The sequence below is a fragment of the Fusarium fujikuroi genome, chromosome FFUJ_chr05 (genome assembly GCF_900079805.1).
Source record: "Fusarium fujikuroi IMI 58289 draft genome, chromosome FFUJ_chr05".
Classification (NCBI taxonomy): domain Eukaryota; kingdom Fungi; phylum Ascomycota; class Sordariomycetes; order Hypocreales; family Nectriaceae; genus Fusarium; species Fusarium fujikuroi.
Window position 1 is genome coordinate 1859251 of NC_036626.1, and position 24927 is coordinate 1884177.

The 24927-nt window shown below is 49.5% G+C and overlaps 6 protein-coding genes; 3 read left to right on the forward strand and 3 right to left on the reverse strand.

The window, feature by feature from the left end:
• Positions 1–8926: 8926 nt before the first annotated feature.
• FFUJ_07355 (uncharacterized protein) lies at positions 8927–9481 on the forward strand (the record flags this gene model as incomplete). The annotated part of the gene is made up of 1 exon (XM_023577598.1): positions 8927–9481. One exon carries the CDS (start codon positions 8927–8929, stop codon positions 9479–9481), a length of 555 nt encoding a protein of 184 aa, XP_023430646.1.
• A 75-nt stretch (positions 9482–9556) lies between these two features.
• FFUJ_07356 (related to Polyamine transport protein) lies at positions 9557–12931 on the forward strand (the record flags this gene model as incomplete). XM_023577599.1 has 2 exons in its annotated part: positions 9557–10759; positions 10832–12931. 2 exons carry the CDS (start codon positions 9557–9559, stop codon positions 12929–12931), a joined length of 3303 nt encoding a protein of 1100 aa, XP_023430647.1.
• A 259-nt stretch (positions 12932–13190) lies between these two features.
• Positions 13191–16302, reverse strand: FFUJ_07357 (related to DEF1-coordinates repair and RNA pol II proteolysis in response to DNA damage; the record flags this gene model as incomplete). XM_023577600.1 has 2 exons in its annotated part: positions 13191–15955; positions 16011–16302. 2 exons carry the CDS (start codon positions 16300–16302, stop codon positions 13191–13193), a joined length of 3057 nt encoding a protein of 1018 aa, XP_023431431.1.
• A 1785-nt stretch (positions 16303–18087) lies between these two features.
• On the reverse strand, positions 18088–18939 carry FFUJ_07358 (related to SNF7 protein; the record flags this gene model as incomplete). XM_023577601.1 has 4 exons in its annotated part: positions 18088–18170; positions 18222–18430; positions 18500–18704; positions 18765–18939. The coding sequence occupies 4 exons, from the start codon at positions 18937–18939 to the stop codon at positions 18088–18090; spliced, it is 672 nt and encodes a 223-aa protein (XP_023430648.1).
• Positions 18940–20159: 1220 nt separating this feature from the next.
• Positions 20160–21585, reverse strand: FFUJ_07359 (probable ANP1 protein; the record flags this gene model as incomplete). XM_023577602.1 has 5 exons in its annotated part: positions 20160–20308; positions 20364–20579; positions 20633–20680; positions 20731–21359; positions 21413–21585. 5 exons carry the CDS (start codon positions 21583–21585, stop codon positions 20160–20162), a joined length of 1215 nt encoding a protein of 404 aa, XP_023430649.1.
• Positions 21586–23017: 1432 nt separating this feature from the next.
• FFUJ_07360 (related to MAG1-3-methyladenine DNA glycosylase) lies at positions 23018–24103 on the forward strand (the record flags this gene model as incomplete). The annotated part of the gene is made up of 1 exon (XM_023577603.1): positions 23018–24103. The coding sequence occupies one exon, from the start codon at positions 23018–23020 to the stop codon at positions 24101–24103; it is 1086 nt and encodes a 361-aa protein (XP_023430650.1).
• Between the last annotated feature and the right edge of the window lie 824 nt (positions 24104–24927).

The window sequence follows — 24927 nt, forward strand, 5'->3', positions numbered from 1 at the left end:
GACTGAGGCCTCCCTTCCGCGAATACAATTATTGGCGCTCGTGCAGGACTCGCTAACATGTAAGACGTCAGATGCTTATTTGATCGTCAAACAGCTGAGGTTCCGAAGCTCGAAGGATGGGACAGTTTCGAGAAACGTCGCCGCGGTTGCAGATCAGCCTTACGCCCTATGATGTCGGACAGATGACGAGCCACGCCTGTGATCACGAATAGGGTCGCGGCTGCGTCAAGATCAAAAGAGGAGGCGCGAGGCATGGCGGCAAATGATGTGCCGGGGGGTTCATGTAAAGGTCTTGTGCTAACTGTAAGCGGTGACATCTTTCGCTGGGAGGGAAATATGGGTAGGGTTGAGGATGTAAACGCATCGGCAAACAGCCGCGCCGCCAAAATTAAAAAAAGAAGCCAGGCGATGGTGCAGGGAGCCATGCATGCCCCTTGATCAATAACGTCGGTACCGGCGAGTGGGAAACAGATGGTCAGAAAGGGGTGGATGTGAAAATGATTGGCAAATCAACGACGGACGCTGGGCTCATCTTAACATTAGAAACGGGTCCGGCCGAGAGTTCAGTCTGACATCTGTCACAGTAAGGTATGCTCAAACGACTGCATGTGTGCCGGTATCGTATTAGTTGGGTTCATGAGTCCAAGGCAGACTGAGCTCAGTATGGGATGAGTATCCCTAAAAAGAATCAAGATGCACAAAGGTGGGTCATCAGAATGCCTTGCGTCTTATTGTGACCGGTATGACTTTTTTGGGCGTTAAGTAGTCACTGCAACAGAACAGATGAGGATTAGAAGTTGTCATGGTATGGCCTAAGGTGAAATATGTTATCAGTCAAGCTTTCTCCGCCGGCGACTCCGGGATGAACAACGGGGGGGCAAGCCACGGCGGGAGGCGCAGCACGTGGGGCATGCAGTGGCGCCCTCCTCCGGGCTCCGATTATTGGGTGCGGTCGCCGGATGTAGACGGGACTGACCCATTCCCCGCAGACGACAGGGCTATTCTATAGGTTCTCGGACGAGGCTGAAGGTCTTGAATCGCTGTGCGACATGACTGTGAGGTCATCAAACCCTCCATGACGATGATAGTAAGCCGTCAGGGCCGTGTTGGACATGCGTGATCTGTGTGGTAATTGTGCGTTGAGTAGAGAATGATTTCCACGATATGATCATGGCACTTTGACCCCCAGACTAGGTATGCGCAAAAGCGCAATGTTTTCGAGTCGTATCGCAACAAAGCGATTTAGGCAGATGAGTGGTGAGCATCTTGGACAACCATCCATGACAACGATGGAGGGCTCGCTCGTCATCTGCCTTCTGCCCCAGACTGTTTTGGATTGTGTGGGCGTCTAACTGGACCTTTACTTGGCCAGTCACTGAAGCCCTTTTTCTTATCCTGCATGCGATGATGCTCTAGCCTGGGTGGTTTCTGATGCCTGTCCTATGACTCCTTTTCTGGTTCTGCATAGGGGACGTCTAACTCTGGCACTCAGTTTCAACCTTAAACCAGGGTGTTTACCAAAAATTAACTTACAGCATTCACTATTCCGAGAGAATGGGTACACACACCATGGATGCCAATAATAGTCTTATCGCGAAGTTTGGAAAACTTTGGAGGAAACATGTGCCTGAAGACTTGATTCCCAATCAGGGCCAGTTGGTTATACTTGAGCCAATTGAGCACTTTCTTCAAATGGTGGTGTCTCTGGCAAGACATGTAACGGCAACGGACCGTCAATGGTGGTGGCAAAGTGAGACATTGTGTACAGTAGTGACCGATCAATCCTTGACTCCATGCACGTTCAAACTAGTAGTTGATAGATTTGATTATCGTTCACGGAATTGCGATGCAACAGTAAGCGTTAAGCCTACAGTTGGTGTCAACTTGAGCCTCCTTCACAGAGATCTATTGCGCTATTGGTCTTTTTCGAAGTCTTTTGAGCCAGGAATGCGTTACACCCGTCGTGCTGTGCGTTGAAAGCAATGTAAAAGCGCAACATGGATGTCGAGAAAATATGATCTTTCCTACTCAACCGATAGGCATGCGGGACTCAAAACACTGAATTCTCGTTATCTTCACAATTAATACGGCACGGCACGTCTTCTCAAGGCCCGGATGTCAGCCAACTCGGTGCCCGGAGACCACGTGAGGTAGGCCAGAATGCTGACCTAAGAAAGTCATATGCCTGTTCTCCTATGGCCGCGGCAGGTAACACTGTTTCCCGTTCCAATAGGAGTTCAGGTTTCGCTTTTGGGTAAGACATGAGGTAGGGAGCGGCGAAATTTTCGGGAACTTGTCAGCGTTATGAGGCAACTGTCCAGATCACTCGAGGGTGAGAAAACGTACCTGAGCATCCAGAAAGCCACCAATGCAAGGCTGGGCCGGCTGCCTCCACATTTGGATTCATGAGCAAAGAGTCAGTGTCGAAACTGTGTATAGTAGTAGTGCTGACTGGTCAGTCCTGCATAGTACTCGGAAGACTTTCAGGGGGTGGTGGTGGTAGCGTAGATGCATGCCCAGTTGCGCAGAAATGTTGTATGGATGGTATGACAGACTAAGTTGAGGTGTGCTTAGTTTCCAACACTGTGGTCTTGGAGGGGGGGGAGTCTTGGTCGATCTGGGACCATTAGACATACTGTACACTCGATGGGTTCCCCAATAATTACACTTGATCCCTAGGCACATATGTTTCTTTATAAACTGCAACAATGAGAAACCCACATGCGATTTCATGCGATTTTGAAGACTTTGCGAAGACCACAACACATCATCTATACAGTATGAAAGCATTGTCAGACACCACGACTCTATGTCATAACAAACCCAAGCGTGCACTCGTGAAGAGTGCAAGCATTGCCAAGGCCTGGGGTGGGATGTAGACATAGCCTTATGATGGACAGGGGACCCTGTCGCTATGACTGTCAGCAGGTGATAGGGCGGGTACGGAGTAGTATTCTTAAAATTGTGGCTCTGAATCTGATTCGTTTCTACCATTTTCCATCGATATCGGCTCATAAGGTAGGTACTAAGACAATATTGGAAAAAGTCGTAGTACCAAGATGACGGGTATATCTCGCCTTGGGGCCATATAGACCTGAAACCCAGCAACATGGCCATCTAGGTAACGGGCGAATGTTTAAATCTACATGAGCTATCATATTATAATGCAACAGAGTTGTCCTGGTGTCGAAAATGTCATCTGTGGAATCGTGAAAGAATGAGCCCCTGGGTAATGATCGAGACCCATACGATTCTAGGCCCGCTAGTCGGTAGCTCCCTGACTCTAATTTGAGATGGCGGCTTTTTACTATTGCACAGTTGGAATTAGCTGATGCTTGTTGGTATGAAACGGGAAACAAGAGCTAGAGAAACCACATCAGATTCCAGGGACTCCATTGCCCTAGCACCGGGACGTTGGGCGCAGCAAGGCCTGCCCACCATCACCATAAGTGCCGAGCAGCAAGGGTTAGCGCTGAGCAGTGCTACTGCGTGTGACCCTTTCTTAGACACGTCTTTGTATCGACATTGTTTAGCTAGGAAGGTATCTGGAAACTTGATCTTGGTGACTTATTCGGTCGGGAAACTTTCAAGATTGGATGCCAGACGGACGGTCTGCATTCCCGATATGGCATTTCAGGCATCATTTCGTGATATCGTGGCTGGGGGTTTGCTGTCGTGTTGCTGCGTGTTTCAAAGTCCCATCGTGCTGCGTTTAGGTGAGGATCGATGGATAGAAAGGAGCTAACGTTGTTACTCATTGAGGACGAGAATAGAGTCTCTGCCTGATCTGCCTGTTGATGTTCGAGGGCACGTGTGATGGCCTGTCCGTAAGTCGGCTTTTCAATGGGGAACAGGAGCCAGGCGAACCATTGCCTTGAATGACCAACTCTCCAAAGTCCCCTAAATTTTGAAGCCATTCCGTAATCTAGTACTTTCTCCACGTACGTCCTAATCGTCCTACAAACTTAGTACCTAAAAAGACCCTGATTAATACATCATCGTCATGTCCTCCATGAGCGCATCTCATCCTTTGTCATCAACGCTGTGCGCTTCTGTTCTCTCATGGGTCCAGACCTCTTGATTACAGGCCCCCCATTGTCTCGCATACGTCATAACCCTGCCTCTCTCGCCAATATTCATAGTATGGTGGTGCTTCTCTAACGGTAAGAAGATAGTCGCCGTCACAAGCTTTTGAAGTCACCCTCGGCCGATCAAGACAAAGTCGTTCAATCCGCTCTTACATGCAGCTACGATACTTACAGGAGGTACCACGTTGGTACCATGCAATGCAGTATGAGACATACCTAGGTAGTAGAAGAGGGTGCGATTTCAACTATCGCCATTGCATTGCATCACATTGTTTCCAGGTCTGTAACCCTCCCCTTCAGCCCTGCTGCAGGTCAATTCAACCTCCCTGTCTCAGACCAATTGATGACTCCTCACACCGAACCCAGGAACCACCTCCAACCAACCTATGGATGGAGTTGATTATGGCCCGTCGCGTATGTCCCTACAGGACTATAGGCTTCGCACTACGGACTACCCCTGCGCTCGCCGTTGGATCCCTGTCCGGTTGATGTGGTACCGGTACCCAGTAGCCAGGCTCATTCATCCACACCCATTGCGCTGCTGCGCCTTGAGAGCAAGCCCGTGCTTTCTCACTCTCACTCAATGGATAAGTTGAGTTAAGGCATGTTTCTGGCTTCCTTCGGAACAAGAACCACCCGATGAAACAGAAGAAATCGGAGCACAGGGCACTTGACGCACAAGGTCCTAGGAGCCATAGCCTCCGAAGAAAGTAAAGCCCCCAAATTCAAAGGTCCTTTAGACCCCCTCCCCTCCAGGCCCAAGGCATCCTTGGTCCTTCAGCGGTGGGTCTGCACTAATTATCCCAAGCCTGCAATAGACGCGCCCCAGCCTTTGTCACCTGTCAAGACAGTCAGACTCAACTTGCGGCTATTGCTCTCACGCACTCTTACTGGCGTCTCTGGCGTCACTGGTGCCTTGACACACATCCTGGTGATGTTCTTGGGTAGTGTTGTTTGTCAAAGAAAAGCCCCGAACCGGGGCGTGTCTTTATGACCTTCGATGCTCTCGTCCAGGCTACAAGCAGGCCTATAAGGCTGCGATGCCTCTTTGGAAGTTAATTGTCTTATCCTCACTTCCTATCTCTCTATTCATAAGATTCATAAAGCAAGCGTTTCTCGATTGATTCTCACTATCTTGCCTTCAAGCTTCATCCTCCTTGTTCAGTGCCCCTTGTCTTCATTACGAACCCAGACCACGAACGATTTCTTCCTTTGTTGGTTCACATATTAGACATCTTACTGGGTTGTACAATTTCCTGTATTCTAAACCAACGACACCAGGCCAACAACTTCACGGCCCACCACCACAACCATGTGCTATCAACTTGTCGAGCTCTATTCGGCTTGCCGATGCCCCTACTACACCCATGCTGTTGATCGCTGCGCAGCATACGGCCGCCCAGGCCATCCCATCCAGCAGCGGACGATCCTCGTTGGTTACCTATGCTCTGCACACTCGAGTCATGGTGCTCAGTATGCATCGCCACATAGCTACTCAGACAGTGGCTACCACAGTGGCTACTCGAGCTCAAAGAGCTATCGATGAACGATTCTGTCCCCGGCAGTGGGATCTTGCTCTACGAAACTGATAATATTCAAGTTCGACGACTGGGTTTTTTAACTTCTCTCCTGCAACCCATCGCAGCTCTCCTTTTTGCTAGCAGGATTTCGTTGGACTGGTGGAGTTCCGAATGAGGTTCACCGCTAGGCGTATGCTTTTTGCAGACCTTCTGGCTCTATCGTCGCCCATTGGGGCCTCCTCGTTTTGTGGGCGACCAATTCTGTTATGGAGATCACAGCAACGTTGCCGAGGGCATGGGAATGAGATATGACATGGACATAAAAACGATCACGACGGAATGCCTTTTTTTCGGTAAGGGAGAGCAACTCACATCGCTGTTCTCCCTTCGCCAGCAATTCTTTCTCTCTTTCTTTCTTTTAACATACGGCGTTGTTTTCTTGAACTTGCCAGTGGTTCTTTATTTGCCTACAGCATTCATCAACGGAGGGAAAATCTCTCTACTCACATTGTCGGATGGCGTTGACTTATTTGACCTTTTTCCCCTTTGCACAGCGATGGATTTATTGGTGCGACTTCATTTTCGCTTGGCTGGAAACAAGTCAGGATACAGCGATATTGGATTACATCTAGGAACAGCAGGTGCTGAGAGCCTCACGGCGATTTTAGACGGTGGGATTTCTATTCTTGAGCATCATGGGCCGAGACATTACTGGTAACAAGTCTCCGCCCCCGGACTACGGTACTGCGATTTCTTTTCTTCTTCTTCTTCTTCTTCTTCTTTTCTTACTCCGTGGATGTCTTTTTTGACAAAGGACGATCCACATCTTAGGGTCACTGGGACTTTTATTACGGTTTGCATTTGAACCGGCGGAGCTTACTAAAATGCTTGTAGCATTAGATGTAGACAACGGATGGCTGGCCATTATTTCATTTCTCTTGGAGAGGATCTTTCAAAATCTCCGATGTATTCTTTTTGTTTTCATACTGCATCACCTGGGCCTATACCTAACAAAGCATTGATTGCAAGAGTCACCCTGGTCATGTAGTACGTATGTTCTTGGCTTAGGAGCTGGGTTCCCAATCGAACAACGAGCAACAGGAAGTGTGACGTTGAACGTTACACGATATGAAAAAAGACAATTTTCCCTCTGCTCAATACTCTCAAACTCTTCTCGTGCATCATTAAATTAGCAAGAATATCCAAAGTAGAAAGCATGATTGGTGCCTATTTTACTGAGGCTTAGTTTCAACTCATCCTCTCGATCATCAGGCAAAGTGGGTCGTATGAAGTCAACTTCTCCACAACTTCACAACCAAGCCTTGAGAGCCTCGGCCGAAAGAGATGGTTACGTGCACGCACATTATAATCATCCATATCTTCAAAGCTTTTACCTGCTTTCTCTAGCACAGCTGTAATACTTCGAGGCGCTGGAAAACCATTGCAACGGCAATGCTAGATGTGCCATGGGGAGGCCTCAGTTAAGCCACCAGCTCTAAGTGCTGAGTTTGTGCATCGTACAGATAAGGCAGAAAGGGCTAAAAACACTTACATCGACTAAGTTGAGTCACAGCCTTGCAGTTGCGGTTGCAGTTTCGATAGTTTGTCTAAGCCCATGGTCACGGCAATGGTAATGACGTCCGAGGTTAGCGTGTCCTATTATTAGGCCACCCACCCCGGTAGATTGCCAGATCGAGCCATGCGGGAAGGATGGGTGCGCTCGGCGAGAGTAAGGCCAATCAGCCTTGAGAGGGATTTCGGCTGTTTTACTCAGGAAACTTTTGACGCAGATTACAAGGAGGGCTGGGGGCTTGTGTGATTTGCAGGCGGTGCGCGATTAGGCGCACTGGCGCCATGCAGGGAACTATTCCAGGGTGTGAGACGATCAGTCGGGTTGCCAAGGATATTGGGGTATGTGTTTTGGATAGATGAACAAGGAGTTTGTGTACCAATAAAGGTGATCTTCTACGTACGTTACTAGGACCTGACCGTGCAACGTCGTTGTGGAAAGGCTGCAGGTTTCACTTAGCACTCGATAACCTATACTGCCGAGTGTTATATTCCTGACACGAGCACAACAATCGAAATTTAAATCCCAGGAGGATGTAACAATCCCGTGGAAAGAAGCATCGCAAGCTTACAACCAAGCTCAAGGTTGGATGGATTATGCAGTGTATAAGGGGAACCTGGATGCTCAGGTGCAATTGGCCAGCACAAAACGGTGCTGACATGCCGGAGAGCTACCTGAAGCTTGCATCTTTGGAGTTGGCGAACATTGCAAGGTGATTCGCCTATCGCTTGAAGAACTCATCAAAGGCTGAGGTGAGCCAAAGTAGTAACGCTACATCGTGGTAGTTTCCAGGGATCAGTTCGAAATAGGAATGGCACGATTCAGTTGTCAGAAACGGCTGAGGTTGTGTTCCATGCTGACGGCCAGAGTCCCCAAGAAATTAAACTAGACGATCCCTGGCTTGCCGAAGCCGGGCTGTTTGTATGCAGGGGCATGACGTTTGGTGGAGTGCTCAAGGCGTTTTTCCTCTGGAGGGGACAGGGGTGAGCCGTCCCAGCTAGGGGGTTGGGGCGGCTGGCGCTTGTGAGTAGGGGTCATTCTGTGAGGGACGTGAGTTGCTGGGTCTTTGTTCCTCTCTATAGAACAGGCCTGTATCATGTCCCTAGGGTCCTTTGTTGAAACTCGGCTACAGTTACATCAGACTCTGTATCATGTTCAGCCTTACACGCGAGTCAGGTTTCTTGGCAGTGCAGCTCAACATGTCGTCATGATGAGCTTGTTATCTGTTGCCAGGAAACGAGGTATTCGCCTTAATTCAATCGCTCCTTCCTACATAATGGCAATTATGAGAGAAAGGGAAGGTGAAATGGAAGGCAGGTTCGGCGAAACTGGGAAAGGCAAAGCCGCCGTCAACCCTTCAGTGGCCTGACTTGTAACTCTACATCAACTCCATCAACAACGGCCTCTCCCCTCACCGTTTTCCCTTTTTCGTCTTCCGCATCCTAGCAACCGTTTCTACACATACATGATAGAATCATTAGTCTTCATCTTCATTCTCCTCCTGTGTTCAGCCTAGACCTTGTTGGGAATGCCCTCATGTTCAATGACCGAGTCTCTTGATCCAATATTACATCTACTCAAGCAATCGTCAGCAATACTTCTTCAAATCCAACCTTTTCCAACACGGCGTCTAGTTGAACATCAACTCCACGGCGTAAATCCCCTTGTCATCGCGATACACTTTCGTCTCCAGCGTCCAACACTCGACACGGCCGTCTGCTTTAGCACACGTTACGTGAAACTCCATCATGTTTTCTAACCTCATTGGTCACACTCTGGCCTTTCTCCCTCAAGGGAACTCTAACAATCACATCGGTACTGACGTTGGCGACTTCGATCATACCCCTCCTCCGAGTTCACGTGTATCCGTGGACATGCCAAGAAGCGAGGATATGGGACCAGAGGCTATCAAAGAGTTGAGAAAAAAACACGACACCGCACCTCTTGGGCATCTTAAATCACCATTGACCGATTCAGAAGTTTCTGGCACAAATAAGTGGACTCCTCTTACAAAGACTCAGCAATCCGAACACTCGGCAGAAACAATAAATACTCTGGGCGCTATACCTGCCCCCCTTTACCTCAAAACTTCTTTATCACAGGATGGGATGACAATACAGCACAGTCCTCTAGAATCTTCTGTGAGAGGCCAGAATGATCACCAAGTTGAAGATGTTTCAGGGACTACAGGGATTCTGTGCGCCGATAATGACCTAGAGTCATCACCAGGGGAAATTGGCCAGCGGCCAACCTTGGAACAGAACCCGCCTAGATCAAGGGGTATCTTATCGAATAAAGACTAGAAGTCCCAGTCTCCTTCGGTGAAACTGGGCCCAAACTTTGACCTCCTTCTGAGCGATTACAGAAATCGTCTAAATATGTCAACTGATGAGGGCTGGAAAAAGACTGGCATGAACTGTCCTGGCGGAAGTGCTTCAAAAGACAAAAGCATTGCTTCTCCAGAAAAATATGCGGTCTTTACGAACGCTTCGAGTGTTGGTAACCAGGATGCTAGACGCTTCTCATCGCTCAGCACAGGCACATGCCTACACAATATGCCGTCGTCAGACACACAGCTGCATGGCTCATACGTCCAAAACAACAGCTCTCACGACACCAATTGTCCAGAGTTATCTCTGATGGAAGACCAGAGCTTATTGGCTACAAACATGAACAGACCAGTCCGCAGTCAATCCTCGGGATCTATTATGAGCTGTTTATGGAAAAGTCAGTGGCTCAAGCGACTATCGCGCACAGCAAAGTCAGACGGTTCACAGCTTACCAAGCCTCAGCCTGGAATCAAACTAATCAGATCAGATGATCGACGTCCATCAGAGCCTGTTTTGCCAAGTAGTATGGCTCTGCGAAGAATGTCCGCCTGCTCGACTCTATCTGGCAAGTCTGGTCCTGGAGTTGACGGGGTACTGTTCAAACGTGCATTCAGCGATCTTGAGAGGCTCCTCGATGAAGCTCTCTCCCTCGCCCTGGATGTCGCGGATCATTCGGAAGCCGCAGCTCATGCTAGTCACCCTGCCGCATCGAAGGAGCATGGCGCCGATCGTGTGGACGAATCAAACATGTCGATGGGCGACAGACCCCAAGAAAATGTCGAAACAATTCCTATAGATGGATCAGATATGGCCTACCCAGCGAGGCCAGGCTGCAGGCGTGCTGCCACTTACACCGCCGTACCCAAACGCCCGCGGCTGGCCGATGTAGTTGAGAGCTATTCCGGAACCTATCAGGAGCTTCGAACAAGGACTCAGGCTGCACGAAGACAACAAAGCGGCACCTCACGACGTTCTTCACTCAGCAGAAAGTCCCGGAAATCTAACAAAGGGTTCAAGACGGATCGTAGACTGAGGCCAAGTATGCTGAACGATCTCCGCAGCACAACTGCCCTTCTTGATATTGGAGGAATGGACGTCAAAGAACAAACAACAGCTCGCAAACGCTCGGCAGCTGTGGAGGCTTCATCAGCCGTTCGAAGTGGGACCAGTCATGATGCTCTACCAGAACATAACATTGCTGGGAGAAGATTGCATGGCGAACACGGCATCAATCTTCGAAAGCGATCGCACGTGAGTCTACAGGACATGCAAGGTTTCAACCTTCCAAAGTCGCACATCAGGCAACCGATTGCGAGGGACTAGTCACCCGTTCGCAAGCGATTTGTAGCATCTACTGCCTGCTTGAGCACAGCGCTCATCGGAGTACTACTTGGTATCTATACGGGCCTAGTCCCATCAATCCAGTATTATATCGTGGATCAATCACATGTCACTGTTCACGGCAACACCGGTTGTTTCCTTGCCCTTGCTATTCCGTCCTTCTTTCTCTGGCCATTGCCTTTACTCCATGGTCGGAAGCCGTATATAATGTCAAGTCTCATTATTGCAATGCCTCTTCTTTTTCCACAGGCAATTGCAGTCAGCAGTCCCAGGCTGACCAACACTGCGTCTTGGAGGGTAATGCTGTTGGCCTCTCGTACCCTAATGGGTGGCTCTTTGGGCTTTGCGACTATGAACTTTCACTCAGTTCTGACCGACCTTTTTGGCGCTTCCCTAATGTGTCAGCATCCCCATGAAGAGGTTGTCGATCATTTCGACGCAAGAAGACATGGTGGTGGCATGGGTATTTGGCTTGGTATCTGGACCTGGTGCTGGATTGGATCTCTTGGACTTGGTTTTCTCATTGGTGCAGCTATCATCGATAAACATTCGCCAGCATGGGGCTTTTACATCAGCATCATGATGATTGCAGTTGTCTTGATTCTCAATGTGATATGCCCCGAGGTCCGACGATCTGCATTCCGACGGTCGATTGCAGAAGTCCGAACAGGGGGGGACATCTCACATCGTCTGGCTCGAGGAGAAGTGATGATGCATCGAGTCAAGACAGGTCCAAAGTGGTGGGGACAGGAAGCATACCATGGTGTTCGTTTATCCTTGGAGATGCTTGAACAACCTGGCTTCGCGGTTGTAGCAATATACGTCGCCTGGATTTATGCACAAGTCGTTCTTGTCATCATTCTGCTGGGCTCACTCGTATCTCGCTTCTATCATCTCAGATCGCCATATGTCGGCCTTCATGTCGCCGCCGTTGCACTCGGCGCTCTCCTTGCAATTCCTTTCCAAAAGGCCAGCATCTTCTCCAGATCTCGCAACCGAGAAAATAAAGTTAACCGCGAGGTCCTAGGCAAAAAAATAGTATGGTCTTCACATCTAGTCCGCCGGGCCGTCTTTACTATTGCCCTTCCGATTGGCGGCGCCTGCTATGCTGCTGTTTCGTCAGGACCACCAATCAGTTCTGGCGTGCCAACCTTTTTTGCCTTATGTATAGGTTTTCTATCCTCCCTCGCCATTTCAGAATGCAACGGCCTCATCATGGAAACCTTCGATACATCGGATCTGTCTCCCGGAATGGTTGGTCGCCACCGTGATCCCACAGGTCAAGACCAGCGTCGAACCAACTACTCCTCTTTTCCGAGAGTGACAGCAGGATTCGCTATGATACAATCCTTCTCATACATACTTGCGGCCGGCTCAACTGCGCTGGGCGGTCATGTAACGCGGAAGCTTGGCCAACAAGTTGCCACGAGCGTCGTAGCTGCGATACTATTCTTGTTGACTGTCCTCTTGTTACTTGTTCTCATCCGGTTCAAGAATGTGCTCATCATACCTCGTTCAAAATCAGAAGAGATGGAGAGAATTACCCAAGCGCGTCGGCGGTCTTCGAAACGCCGAGCTTCCATGCCCAATGACTTGCGTGCACTGATGGAAGAGGATTATGCCTGGCGGCCCACAATGATAGGAAACCCGATGGGCAAAAACCGCCGAATGAACGTATTGGAAATGGGTAACCTGACAAGGTGGCAAGATATTCGACGGCGAAATAAGCTCATTGATGCGGGTGTTCATCTCAATCGTGATACGTTGGATCAAGGTCTAGATGCTCTAGATGTTGCGCTCGAAAACCATATTGATGACATGCGACAGAATGCATCTGGATTTTTCAGACGAGGGAGCTTAAGAAAGCATGGAAGACGTCTCCGTCGCAGCAACCAAAGCAGTGAGCAGGCATTTCATGACTTGGAACTGGACATGCTTGATCCAGTGGGTACGCCGAGTGAGTCGTCCCAGCAACCTCGACAGTATGTCGAGAGGGAATGTGTTATGGGTCAAACAATCAAGGAGGAGAACAAGGACGAAACCCAAGCTGGACCTAGCACTTTGCAAAGAGACCGCACTTAAAGTACACGAAGAGTATTAATGAGAGAGTGTGACCTATAGAATTAGAATGAATGTCTAGGTGGTGTAGTATAGGTGCATGCAATAATTTCCGCCCTGAATTCGTGTGCGGTCCTGAGGCATTTTTCCTTCATCTATGACTGTTGCTAATGCTCATTGTAGCTTCCAAATGCTTGACTATTATACAAAATTGATATGTGATCTAATTCACGAAACAAAAGAACGATGGTGCATGTGTCGACGAAATCTCTATATCTCCATTTTATTGTACGTTCAAGACCAGGTCATCTCCTCGCCGTGTAGGGGTCAATGTCGGCTGCCAATGCGGCGACATAGGAAGGTTTGGTGGTGTCTTGTCTTGAATATCACGATTCCACTTTGAAGCGCCAGTTTTGTCTGTACCAATAGTCATACCAGCGGCGCGATCCAAGCCGACGCGCTTAGCTAGAAGTGAATCCTGGCTATCAGAGTGAACAAGTGAAGGTTTCATTGATTGCGGGGGGCGGTAACTCTGGTATTGAGCGGAGTGCATTTGAGCCTGCTGCCCGGCAGGATAGGGTTGAAATGACTGGTAACCTCCTGTATTATGAGGGTAAGGTTGGTGGCTTGGCCGAGGATGGAAAGAAGGGTACATCTGTGGTTGTTGGTAGGGCTGCTGGTGCGGGAATGTGCGCTGATAGGACTGCAGAGGCTGCTGTTGCTGTTGCTGTTGCTGTTGCTGGAATGACGGATATGCTGTGGGTGTACGTTGTGTAGGCTGCCAAGGGTTTTGTTGCTGCTGCTGCTGCTGCTGCTGGTTGTAGCGTTGTTGCGGGTGATTGTGTGGATGCAGTCTCTGGACAGGTTGCCAGGCTGCCTGTTGTTGATGAGGGGAAGGTTGAAACGAGGGAGGCCTCTGATATGGTTGGTACTGCTGAGGCTGAGGCCCTGATGCAGAACGGCGATGCTGAGAAGTTTGGCGAGACTGAAGAGGTTGAGGATATGGTGGGTCAAAATAGAAGGGGGACACTCGGATCTGATCTTCTTTGACACTCGCGGGTTCTGTGGTCTCATCTGGTTCCGGAGAGGGCTCCACAATGCGCATTGTCGATGAGGCTGCCTGTATACCTGTGTTGTCGGTGGGTTGCAGGCCCTGAACAGCTGGTTGAGGTTTCTGTTGTGGCTGCGCATTCAGCTGCGCTTTTGACTGTAGTGCCACGTAGTATGCACTAGGAGGCTGCATCAGACCCAAGGTCGGGCTTGGCTGCCCAGGAGGGCTGTAAACTACCTGTCGCGTAGGAGGGGCAGCTCGCGAATTGACGCTGACACCAGAGTTGCCCATCTGGCTGGCACGCCGAGGATCTCGTGGGGGGATCTGAGGCTGCTGCTGGCGAGCTCGGACTGACTGTGGAGATTCAACAACAGGAGAGAGGCTGACTTGCTGTTCTGGTGCCACAGACGGAATGCTTGAGGACTCGGTCGAGGTGGTGATGATGGTGGCGCTACTACTGCTAGAGTCTTCACGTGGTCGAGTCAGGGGTCTTGTCATGGAACGACGATTGGAAGCGCTGCGTCTTGGGTGAGACTGGGAAGAGAAGAAGGGGGAGGGATACTGCGGACGAGGTAGACCATGTCTGGACGGTGCACCACCAGGAATAATCTCAGCTGGAGGAGCAAGCGATCTAGTGCCGCTTCGTTCTGTACGACTGAGGGGGGCGTTATCATTGTTGGGTGGTCTTAGTGCTCCCTCCTGAGAAACCTTGGACTCCTGCGACCCTCGAGCAATCACCGAGGCACGCTTTGGGTTTCCCAGAACCCAATTGCCGTATTGGTCGGCGACATAATAGGTTGTTGCTGAAAGAGGCGTTGTTGGTGGTCTCCAGACTTGAGTGCTGGCGTTTGGAGATATCGACGTACGGTCTTCTTCAAACTCCGTCACGTTACTCTCACGGTTGCTCATCCGTACAGCTGGTCCAGCCGGTTTCTCGGCTTGTGGTATTTGTAGCTTCAGTGGTGCGGGTGGTGTCGGCTTAGATCTTCCTGTCCAAGCAGCAGCATCGAGTGTTGGCGGCGGTGGTGGTGGTATTGAAGAGCTCTCATCTCGCGATGAATGTCCATCATCTGGGCGTCTACCGTCAGCTTGCTCCGCATGGAGAATAGGCAAGGGCTTGTCAACGGTGTCTCCGGCAGATATATCCGGTAGGGTCGGTTTCGCAGGGAGCAGCTTTGATAGTCGCCTCAGTGGAGATGTATGCACCGCCGTGTTGCGGCTCGAGGGAGGTGGTGATAATGCTACACCAATGGCTTCAGGCTTGACACTCCTACGGTTGGAAGTTGGCGGCGGTGGTGGGTGATTTGGAGGATTCAAATCAGGTCGCAGTTGGTGAACCATCCACGAATTATGTCCACCGTTGTCAGATCGATCTGGCTTATAACCCCAGGTGTCCCTCATGGGAAGAAAACCAGTCTTGATCTGAGGATACTTTCTTCGTCGATGGTATCTTGCCAATACAATAGCTCCAACGGCAACCCCCACTGCGGCGAGGACGCCGACTGAAATACCAGCGACCTGTTCAGTGGAGAGTTTGTCTGAATCATCGCTGTCCTCGTCCTTGCTTGCCCCACCAGCACCACCCTGTACGCCCGTGGTGGTCTCGGACTCTGAACTCGAAGTTGAGGTGTATGTAGAAGTCTCAAATGTAGTGGGCTTAGGGAACGGAGGCTCCGTGATCGAGATGATATCTGAATCATCTGATGAATCAGTCGTAGAGTGTTCTCTGGCCGTCGATCGTGTTGTTGAGCCAACTGGTTTCGTCGATGGTCTTGGAATAATAGGGGGCGAGGATGTGTCTATGACCAATGTTGTCGGCAACGTACTAATAGCGCTAGATGTATCCGGCCGTGAAGTAGTCTTGGTAGTCACTGAGGGAAAAGTCACAACTCCTCCCGTAGGAGCTAAAACTAATGTTGCCGTGATGGTGAGATAAGTAGGATGGACCGCGCCAGGTCTCCCATTGCAAATATCATATGCATTTTCGATGACTCTGTCTGCTTCCGTGTAAGCGATACACTCTTTGTGTACTCTGTGGTTCGTAGTACATACCACTGGCTTCGACTATGGAGCAGTAACCAATGGATCGTTCAGCAGATATGCATTGCATTGCACCCTCACCGAGAGTGAATCCCGAGGCGCCCCTTCGAGAACACAGACAATCCAGCAGAGGTTTTCCGGTGCAAACGTTCTGAGCATAATTGACGTTGAGGAAAGAGGCGAAGCATTCTCCGGCACAGCTGGGGATGAGACTCGAGAAGTCGTTGGAGATATTAGTCGCGAGTACGACAGTTACACAAAAGATCAACCATGCCGGCACGAAGGAAAATGGCCAGCTGGCCATTCTACAACGAAACATCTAATAACGGAAATCAGCTCGAGCTTTAGGCAGGGCACGTCGGGCTGGTGAACTCACCTAAAGAGAAGGGTATCCTATTAAAGGAGATGGCCAGCATCTCAACGAAGTGGATTCATGAGCAGTCGTGACAAAATGACAAAGGAACAAAGGGAAAAAGAAAATCAAGGAGAAATTAGTTAGTGAGAGTTTGTACAAGCGGTCACAGAGGATACGACAGAGGAAAAGGAGAAGAGAAGAGAAGAGAAAATGCGAAACACAGTCACAACGGATGGATGCATTAGGAAACAAGGGGGCATATGAAGACAAGACTGAGCTGGACTGGACTGGCTGGACTTTGCATAGGCATGCAGCATACACATATCTCAGCAGCCGCCGTCTCCGGCTACATCACGCAAGCTGATCATGACATGTAAGGCCAGCGCTTGCTGGGCGTTGTAAGTCGTGGCATCTGCAAGCCTCCTCTTCAGGTGCAAGGCCTCTCGAGGGCTATGGAACCGCCAGAGCGGGCCCTCGATTGCTCTCTACGTCATTATGGGAGAGGCTGGATCCGAGATATCCTGCTGCAAGTGCGTTCTATTTTTGCGCGCGTGCAATGCAGAGCCGAAATACTTGGATGATCCGAAACTCGACGGACGGTGGACGTTTTGTTTGGCGGTTAGAGTTCGAGCTATGACTGGCTGAGGCTTCTTGTAGCGCCGTTAGACGCGGGAGGGCCCTTATGGGCGTCAGCAACTGACAGCCAACCACAGCCAATCCCCCAACGGGAAACATGATGACTGATCACGTGAAGCCATCTCCGTCCAATTACGGTGTTCGTATAGCCTCAGTTGGGGGCCTAGTATAGGCCACGCTAAGGTACTGTTCCTCTCCTTCTGCTGCAGATCGGCGACCTTTATTAAGCTTGATATTGTAGATGTGATGACTACACTTTTTACGCCTTGGCTGGTTTCAAAGTCAGTTAGGTGGTCATCGTGGACTTATCCTCTTAGAGTTCCTCTGAAACGGTCACCTCCAGCCCAGCTGAAAGATCTTAGCGTTACTTCGTCTTGACTGTTCATGGACCCTTCGGTTCGTCGCGAGATCCTAGAGACAATATTGGGGCTGACCAAGAGACCTTATCCTTGTTTCAGTCCGGTTCGAATCGGCGTCTATGGATCAATCAAATAGTGATGTGACCCACAATGTCTTGGCCTTCTTCATATCATCATAGCCAAACGGTATAAGCACTATCACCTATTATGCTACCATGACATAGATCTGTTGATGTCTTGTCCGTATTCATGTCCATTCGCTCCCTCTTCCAGTAACAACACCCGACTCACCATGCAAGCTGGGTGTTCTCATCACCTGTAATTTATTATCTCAGTAGCAGATTTGGTCAACTTTACGGGATATATTCGCATTGAAGATCTAGATTCTCTCCTATTTCAAGGCTCGTCAACCTTCACACGGGTCTCTTATCAGGTGCATCCCTTGCCAGGCGTACCGTCGTCAGAAACACCTCTGTGCAGTCACGATGCTCAAGCCGAATTGCCAGGCGAAAGATGGAAAGAGTTTCGTAAACGATAAAGATCAACAACAACCTTGGACGCCGACGCCGACAATAACACCCACAATAGAACCACATATCCGCCAGGGCACGGGAAGCTCCGAATACCACGAGGCCATCTCTTGTCTGTGGTAGATGAAAACGCCACATATAATGCAGCTTCGCCCTCGGTCCCCACCAACCAAATGCTATGCAAACATCAAATTCCTCTATTAACAATCTCACATGGCCATTTCAGCCTGCAGCTTCCGAAGTTCGGCTTCCTCGTCATCTTCTTCAACTGCCTGCTTCTTGCTTGACACGGCTGTATGATGTCAGTATTTACACAAAAAAGAACTTGAGCAAGGGCACATACGCTCTTCCCTAGCCGGCGTGGGTAGCTTATGCACAGCATCTGACACGGGGACGGTGCCCGTCTTGAGCATCTGTTCGTCGAGCTGCTCCTGTTGTAGCTCATCCAATTCGTTCTCCAACTCATCCTCGTCGATCGGCTCGCCTAATGAGTTCGAGGTGATTGCGTTGACAATCTCGTCGCTCATTGCATTGTGCTCACGCAGTTCGTCCCTGTAATTTCGGATTAGCCAAGGACACATCTCATACAAACCGGCATAAATAAGCGAGGCGTCAACGTACATTGTCGCATCAACCTTGTCCACCGTAAGACCTCCATAGATCTGCTTCATGGCCGCGTTGGCGTTGCTCATGGCTGCCAGAGTCTCCTTGTTGATATTGGCGGACTCGATCGAGTTGATTTGCTGCTCTAGTGTACCGATCTGGGCAACGGTTTGCTCGAGCGCGTGCTCGTGTGTCTTCTTGCGCCTCAAGGCCGCTTTGGCCGCTATCATATAGATCAGCATCTCTGCCCCGCATTACGAATCTCATTAAAATGATCACGTACCGTTCTTGTTGGTGCTCACATTCTTGCGTGCGGTAGCATCCTGCTCGTCGATCTGGGTCTGGAGATGTCTCTCGCGCTTCTGCAACATGTCAAGCTGCGCTCGCAGCCCGAGGATCGCATTCTTGGGCGTGTCCTTGCGTTTTTGGGCCGCGGCGCCACCAAACCAACCCCACATGTTTACAGTTGCTGATCTGTCGATATTGGGGAGAAATATGAGTTTGATGAAGGAATAGGAGCGCGAGTCCTGTTCCTCTTATTAGGCGATCTTGTCGTGCAGTGTCGGGGCAGAAAATGGCGTAATGAGCCTCGACTCAAGTGTCGGGTAGTGGGGTCAGGCTCAGGAGAATAAATCCACTGGGGCTACACAGAATATCGGAAGCTTCTAGTATTAGATGGACGAGAAGCGCAATATACCCCGTAGGTTGTCGTGCTCGTTGTCGTCAGCGTCGTCGTCGTAGGTAGTGTAGAGTTAAAGGTAACCTGCGGGACTCTTATCGTTGCCTGTGTGATGACGGCACCTAGGCCTTGCCCGCTATTTCCTCTTAATTGCATATTGTGGGGCTGTCTGCTATAATTGCAAGATCGCTCATGTGCACCCGACTCATGTGACGCAATATTCACATGGCCGATCTCAATTACCCCTGTCACTCCGACCAAATATGAGGCTATTCGCAAGTGAGATACGATAGATGAACTTCAGGTGTAATAGCTTGGTTCTTTTAGTATGCTCATGCTTGAGTTATTCTTTCATAAAACCGTATTCACTTTTCCGCCTCTCCACTTCTTGACATGCTGGAATTGCAGAAAGTACATAGGTATAGTATCTATGTTCGTCGACTCATGTTCAAGCATTAGTAGGCAGCCGATGAGAAATTCATTGGCTAATTATATTGATGATTATCATCAGTGTATCCTTGACTCCAGAAAACGGCCCATACTATCTACCTACCTATATTACATCTGGCTCCATACTTCGTTAGCGCCCTCTATGTAAAGCTCCTCTTCCTAACACACATTACTACTGAATTTTCATGGCACAGCGCGTTTCCTGACTAATAATAAGAAGCCAGTTCCTAAATATTACAGGAAGCATCTGCTTCACTTTTAGCCCCTTCCACCAATAGATACCCCTAGCGCCCACATTGACCGTATTAAATACACGACAGATCGAGTCGAATCAAACGAAATAGTTACTCGCTGAAGGATAATTTTTTGTTGCTCATTTCCAAGCTTAACTTGAAGGTGAACATCGGCCGAGTGGCCTGGAAAGAATGTTGGAAACGTTAACGGCGTAACGTCATGAGTGCGTGTATGGAGTGAGCTGGTCGAGAGTCGTCCGGTAGATAAGTTAGGTCAAAAAATCAACTCCACTTGCTCTCCAGAATGCGGCTCTCATCATAAGTTACCACCCTTCTCTTGTGTATCGTAATGCCATACGATGTAGTTTGGGAGACCAATAACTTGATAGCCGGCACGCTTAGCCATCTTGGCAAAGCCCTCGGTCTCGGCCTGATTTTCGAAGGCATACGCTGGAAAGTTGATGCCTAAAGCCGATGTTAGTCGCGACGTAATGGAACTTGATATACTGTGACCACAAACCTGATCGATGAACGTCTGCCTTGACCAGAATGTTGACACCACCAATACCATCCAGTTGAACCTCAACATCTTTGTTTTCGCGCCAATCCCCCATCTTACACATGTATTCGCGCCCAGTGTCGAATTCCTTGTAGCCTTCGACAATGACTGTGTCCTTCGGCAGGCTGTTCGCGAGCTTTCGCCCTTTGTCGGACTCGATCCATGAGTTGTAGTCAACTGCGATTGCAAATTAGTGAGTCTCAGGTCATAGCTAGACTTGGGGAACTTACATCGACCTTCGATATCAACACCCTTCTCGAACCTGTGGAACCAAATGTCTCGGATGTGTCAGTGCCATGATGTCTCAGAATATCCTTAAGAGACTTACTGGGCACGAGGATATCTCTGTCGTGCGCAACAAAATCTTCAATGATCCGTCTTGGCGCTTGTTCGATATCGACGTCACGCCAGTACACCCACGAGTGCTCTGGCTTCAGAGCTGTAGCCAAGAGGTAGTTTCTTGCCTTAGCCATGGCTTTGCGACGTGGCGCTTGTACCTCAAACCCATGTCTCTGCTCTGCATCCTGGCTGAGGTGGAAATGGAAGTTCTTTTCGACAACAGTAATACTGTTGAATGGCACCTCGTCCTTCCGCTTTTGTAGGTGGTCTAGCTCGGAAGCAAGGACAGCGAGTGTGTCGTCTTTCGAGTCAGATATCAAAAAGGCGAGATCGATCAGGCGGTGCGGATAAGTGAGCTCTGCGATGAGTTTGAAGTAGTTCTTGAGAAAAGGAGCGGCATCTTTCAGAGGTGTTAAGATCAATACTCGTTCGTTTCGGATGAGGGCCTGTGGGCTCGAGGTGATCGGGTTCAGGTCGATGTGCTGGATCGAAGGAGATTCGACTTTTAGTGGTTTGTGATGGTTGAAGAGGACTGGTGTCTGCATGTGTGCATTCCATAGAGCGTGCTCGTTCGGTGTCATTTCCATGGGGGACTTGTTTGGGCCCCAGCAACGAACACTGTTTCCATGTTAGTCGAGTGCCTCTACTCGAATCGAGTTGACGGTACAGACTTTTGTGGTCCCGGGGGTGGTGCTCGAAAAGCACGGTACAGCAGCATCACAATGCCAGTAACGCCTATTAGGAGAAGTAATCGTGATCGTGTCAAGTTGCTTCGCAGTACTCTGCTCGGAGGCATTTGGGCCTTTGCGGCCTTCCAGTTAAGTCCACCACCAGGGAGAAGCATGGTGAATGCTTCAGCAAGTCGTCCTTTCGTTCTATTCTTAGGATAGGACAGTCTGTCACAGAGGCGATAACTGGCGCTGTCGTTGCAGCTGTGCCCACGTTTTGTCGTCAACAACCACGTGAGGTCTCTCAAAGTTCGCTGTTCTTTCGATTCCCCCTGTCGCAACGGCTCCGTCTATCAACTCTTTGACCCTGCTTTGTACCGCAGAATTCTACGGCGGCTCCCGTGTAATTTCGTGCTTGGGCAGACTGTACCCTGATACGCCTTTGTACAGGGTTTTGCTGGCAGCTTTGAGGTTATTGCTGTCGCGTAAGGAGCCTAGCGCTTCCAGAGTGGCTCAAAACTGTATAATATTCGCATTAAGCAAAATATATATGGTACGACCGAAAACGAGTGTGTGATAGTTCTCTATGATGAATTGGTGAGGTCGACAGGCACTGGTTGTAAGAATCCAGGTAAGAAAAATAAACCAAAAAGCACTATTGACATGACATTAATCCACGTTGCGATAGCTCGGATCAGCACCTTGACTTTCGTTGGCTCGACACGACAGTCCGGGTTGTGGCCGGAACAGGGTCCTTGGCACTTCCAGGCACTCCACTGACCCGCTGTAAGCTCCATTCTTCAGTGGTTTCGGCGGCAGATAGTCCCCTATCGAAACGGCTGCCGTGTGGCCGGGTGGAAAAGCTAACGTCAGGGACGGATACACACTTACCCTAGAGAGTGGTCTAAAGAAGCAATTGAGTCGTGGCTATGTGTCTTTTGAAGATATCTTCTTCTTCTTCTTCTTCTGTTGACATTTGCAACTAATCGCATTATATGTAGGTAGTACGTAATACCTTGCTACAAGCAAGTGAGATTTCGTATCACCTCGCACACGTTGTTTATGAACAATGTCATGGCTCTGTTTGGTCTTTAAAGTGACTAATTTGTCACAGTAACATCGACGAATTCACTGGACATATGCAAGCTCGTGCTGAGAAATGATAGAAGTCTGATCAGAAACATAAGTTACACAATATATTCACAAAAGAGAGAAAAATACAGGGTATGATTCCATAGCTAATTCTCAGTCCGTTGTCCTATCTGACAGCGGAGGTAATGGAAGGTAAGATATTCAACCTGTGACGTTATTGGCTCTAAATACGCTAAGAGATCGACCAATGACATGAAACAGGGTGCATGTCCCAAAGACTCATAAACGTGAATCAGCAAAAGACTGACACTTTCGCCAACAGGAATACTTGCCAATTTCAAGAATAAAGGCTCTGCTACGCCAAAGACTACTTGTGAGCAGCGGTTAATTTACTGTGAGCTGGATTGTGTTATGCCCACTTTGCTCTCACGACGTCATACCTACCTGGCCTTACAGCAATTCATATCATATTCACAAATACTCGGAGCAAGGACAGGACTCAGTCCGACGCGCATCATGGTCACCACAAGGCGATCCTCGCGCATCAGCGCTCAGCCAGCTTCCACGAAAGAGTCATTGGAGAAACCAAGATCGAAGGTTACAGATCGGAAGCGTAAAGCAGCAGCCGTTCAGGACGAGCCTGAAGCACCTTCAACACCACCCCCAAGGAAGCGAGCACAAGGCGAGCCTGCAACACCAGCTGTTCCGCCACCAGAGACACCAACCCCTGCGGCTGCTGGGCTCTTTGCTGAGCCGACTAGCATCATTCAGAAGCCTCGTACTGCGGCTGTTACACGACTTGCAAACCCCAGGCTGACAAACGCAACGCTCCTCTCACCAGAGACGTCACGTCTTGTTGCCTCACGGGACATTGATAATTTATCGCCTAGTAAGGCACCGCAAGCTAAGACGACAACAGAGAATATCCTTAAAGAGGCATGTGACTATCTGATCAAAGTTGATCCTCGCATGAAATCACTTGTGGAGAGCCACCACTGCAGAGTATTCTCACCAGAGGGATTGGCAGAGAAAATAGACCCATTTGAAAACCTCTCCAGTGGCATCATTAGCCAGCAGGTATCAGGAGCTGCAGCCAAGTCTATAAAGGCCAAGTTTCTCACATTGTTCGAGGAGCTACCAGGAAACCAATTCCCTCATCCCTCCCAGGTGGCTGCCAAGTCGATCGACGAGCTCCGTACAGCAGGTCTATCGCAACGCAAAGCTGAGTACATCAAAGGTCTCGCAGAAAAGTTCGTGAGTGGAGAACTTAGTGCTCAAATGCTCCATGATGCTTCGGATGCGGAGGTCATGGAAAAACTGATTGCCGTGAGAGGCCTCGGGAAGTGGTCCGTTGAGATGTTTGCATGCTTCGGGCTCAAACGGATGGACGTCTTTTCACTCGGTGATCTAGGCGTTCAGAGAGGTATGGCTGCATTCGTGGGGCGTGATATTGCCAAGCTCAAGGCCAAAGGTGGTGGTAAATGGAAGTACATGTCGGAGCAGGACATGACTGAGCTGTCGGCTAAGTTCTCACCTTATCGAAGTCTCTTTATGTGGTACATGTGGCGAGTCGAGGAGACCGATATCAGCACAATGGAATAAACTTCGGTTGCTGGGTCGGTGTGTGTTTGTTGTTATTGTGCCTCGCAGACAAAGATATACAATCCCATATTCTGTTGATCGGATACACTTCCGTGGTTACTACTGCGAGTGGTGATATCATACTACACAATCAATGCATAAATTTACTACGTATCAACTGTCGTCATGATCTGTCTGGACCCAGTGAATAAGGTCTAATGTATGCGTCTAACAATACATAATCCGTTTCTCGTACTGCCATGAGTTGGTCAGGTTCTTTTCGTCTAAAGAGCATGTCTCTTGGGTGTCAGAGGGTCACGGCAGCAAATATAATTGGCTGAGCTTTCACAAAAAACATGATTCGCCATCGGCGATCGGCTCCAGGGGAGGCCTGCTTTTATGGATTCACCCATAACGGCGCGAAGACGGTTGCGCCACGAATCAACCAAAGGCGCCGCTGCCGAGACTGAAGCGGGCCTCGATGCATCCTGGCATCTTGGTACATCGTGAAGGCTTCAAAAAACAACCAAAAACAACAACAAAGGTAGTAAGAACGCTATGCACAATGTATCAGACAAGACGCATGGGTACGTGTCTGGCGAACAACAAACTTGACGTTAGCTCGCAGATCGCGAAGGCTAAATGGGCCAATGGGATCCAAGGGGAATTCAACCTCGAGTGAGGCCCATAAATGAAAGTGTTGTGCAACCACTTCGCAAATCGTTGACCCTCTGCAAGGTCTGGGCAGATATTGAAGCGGGAAGTGGGAATATGCTTGGTTAGTGACGGACCCGATCCCACACAAGCTGCAGGCTTGGCTGTGTGGGTGTGGAGAGTGTAACGCG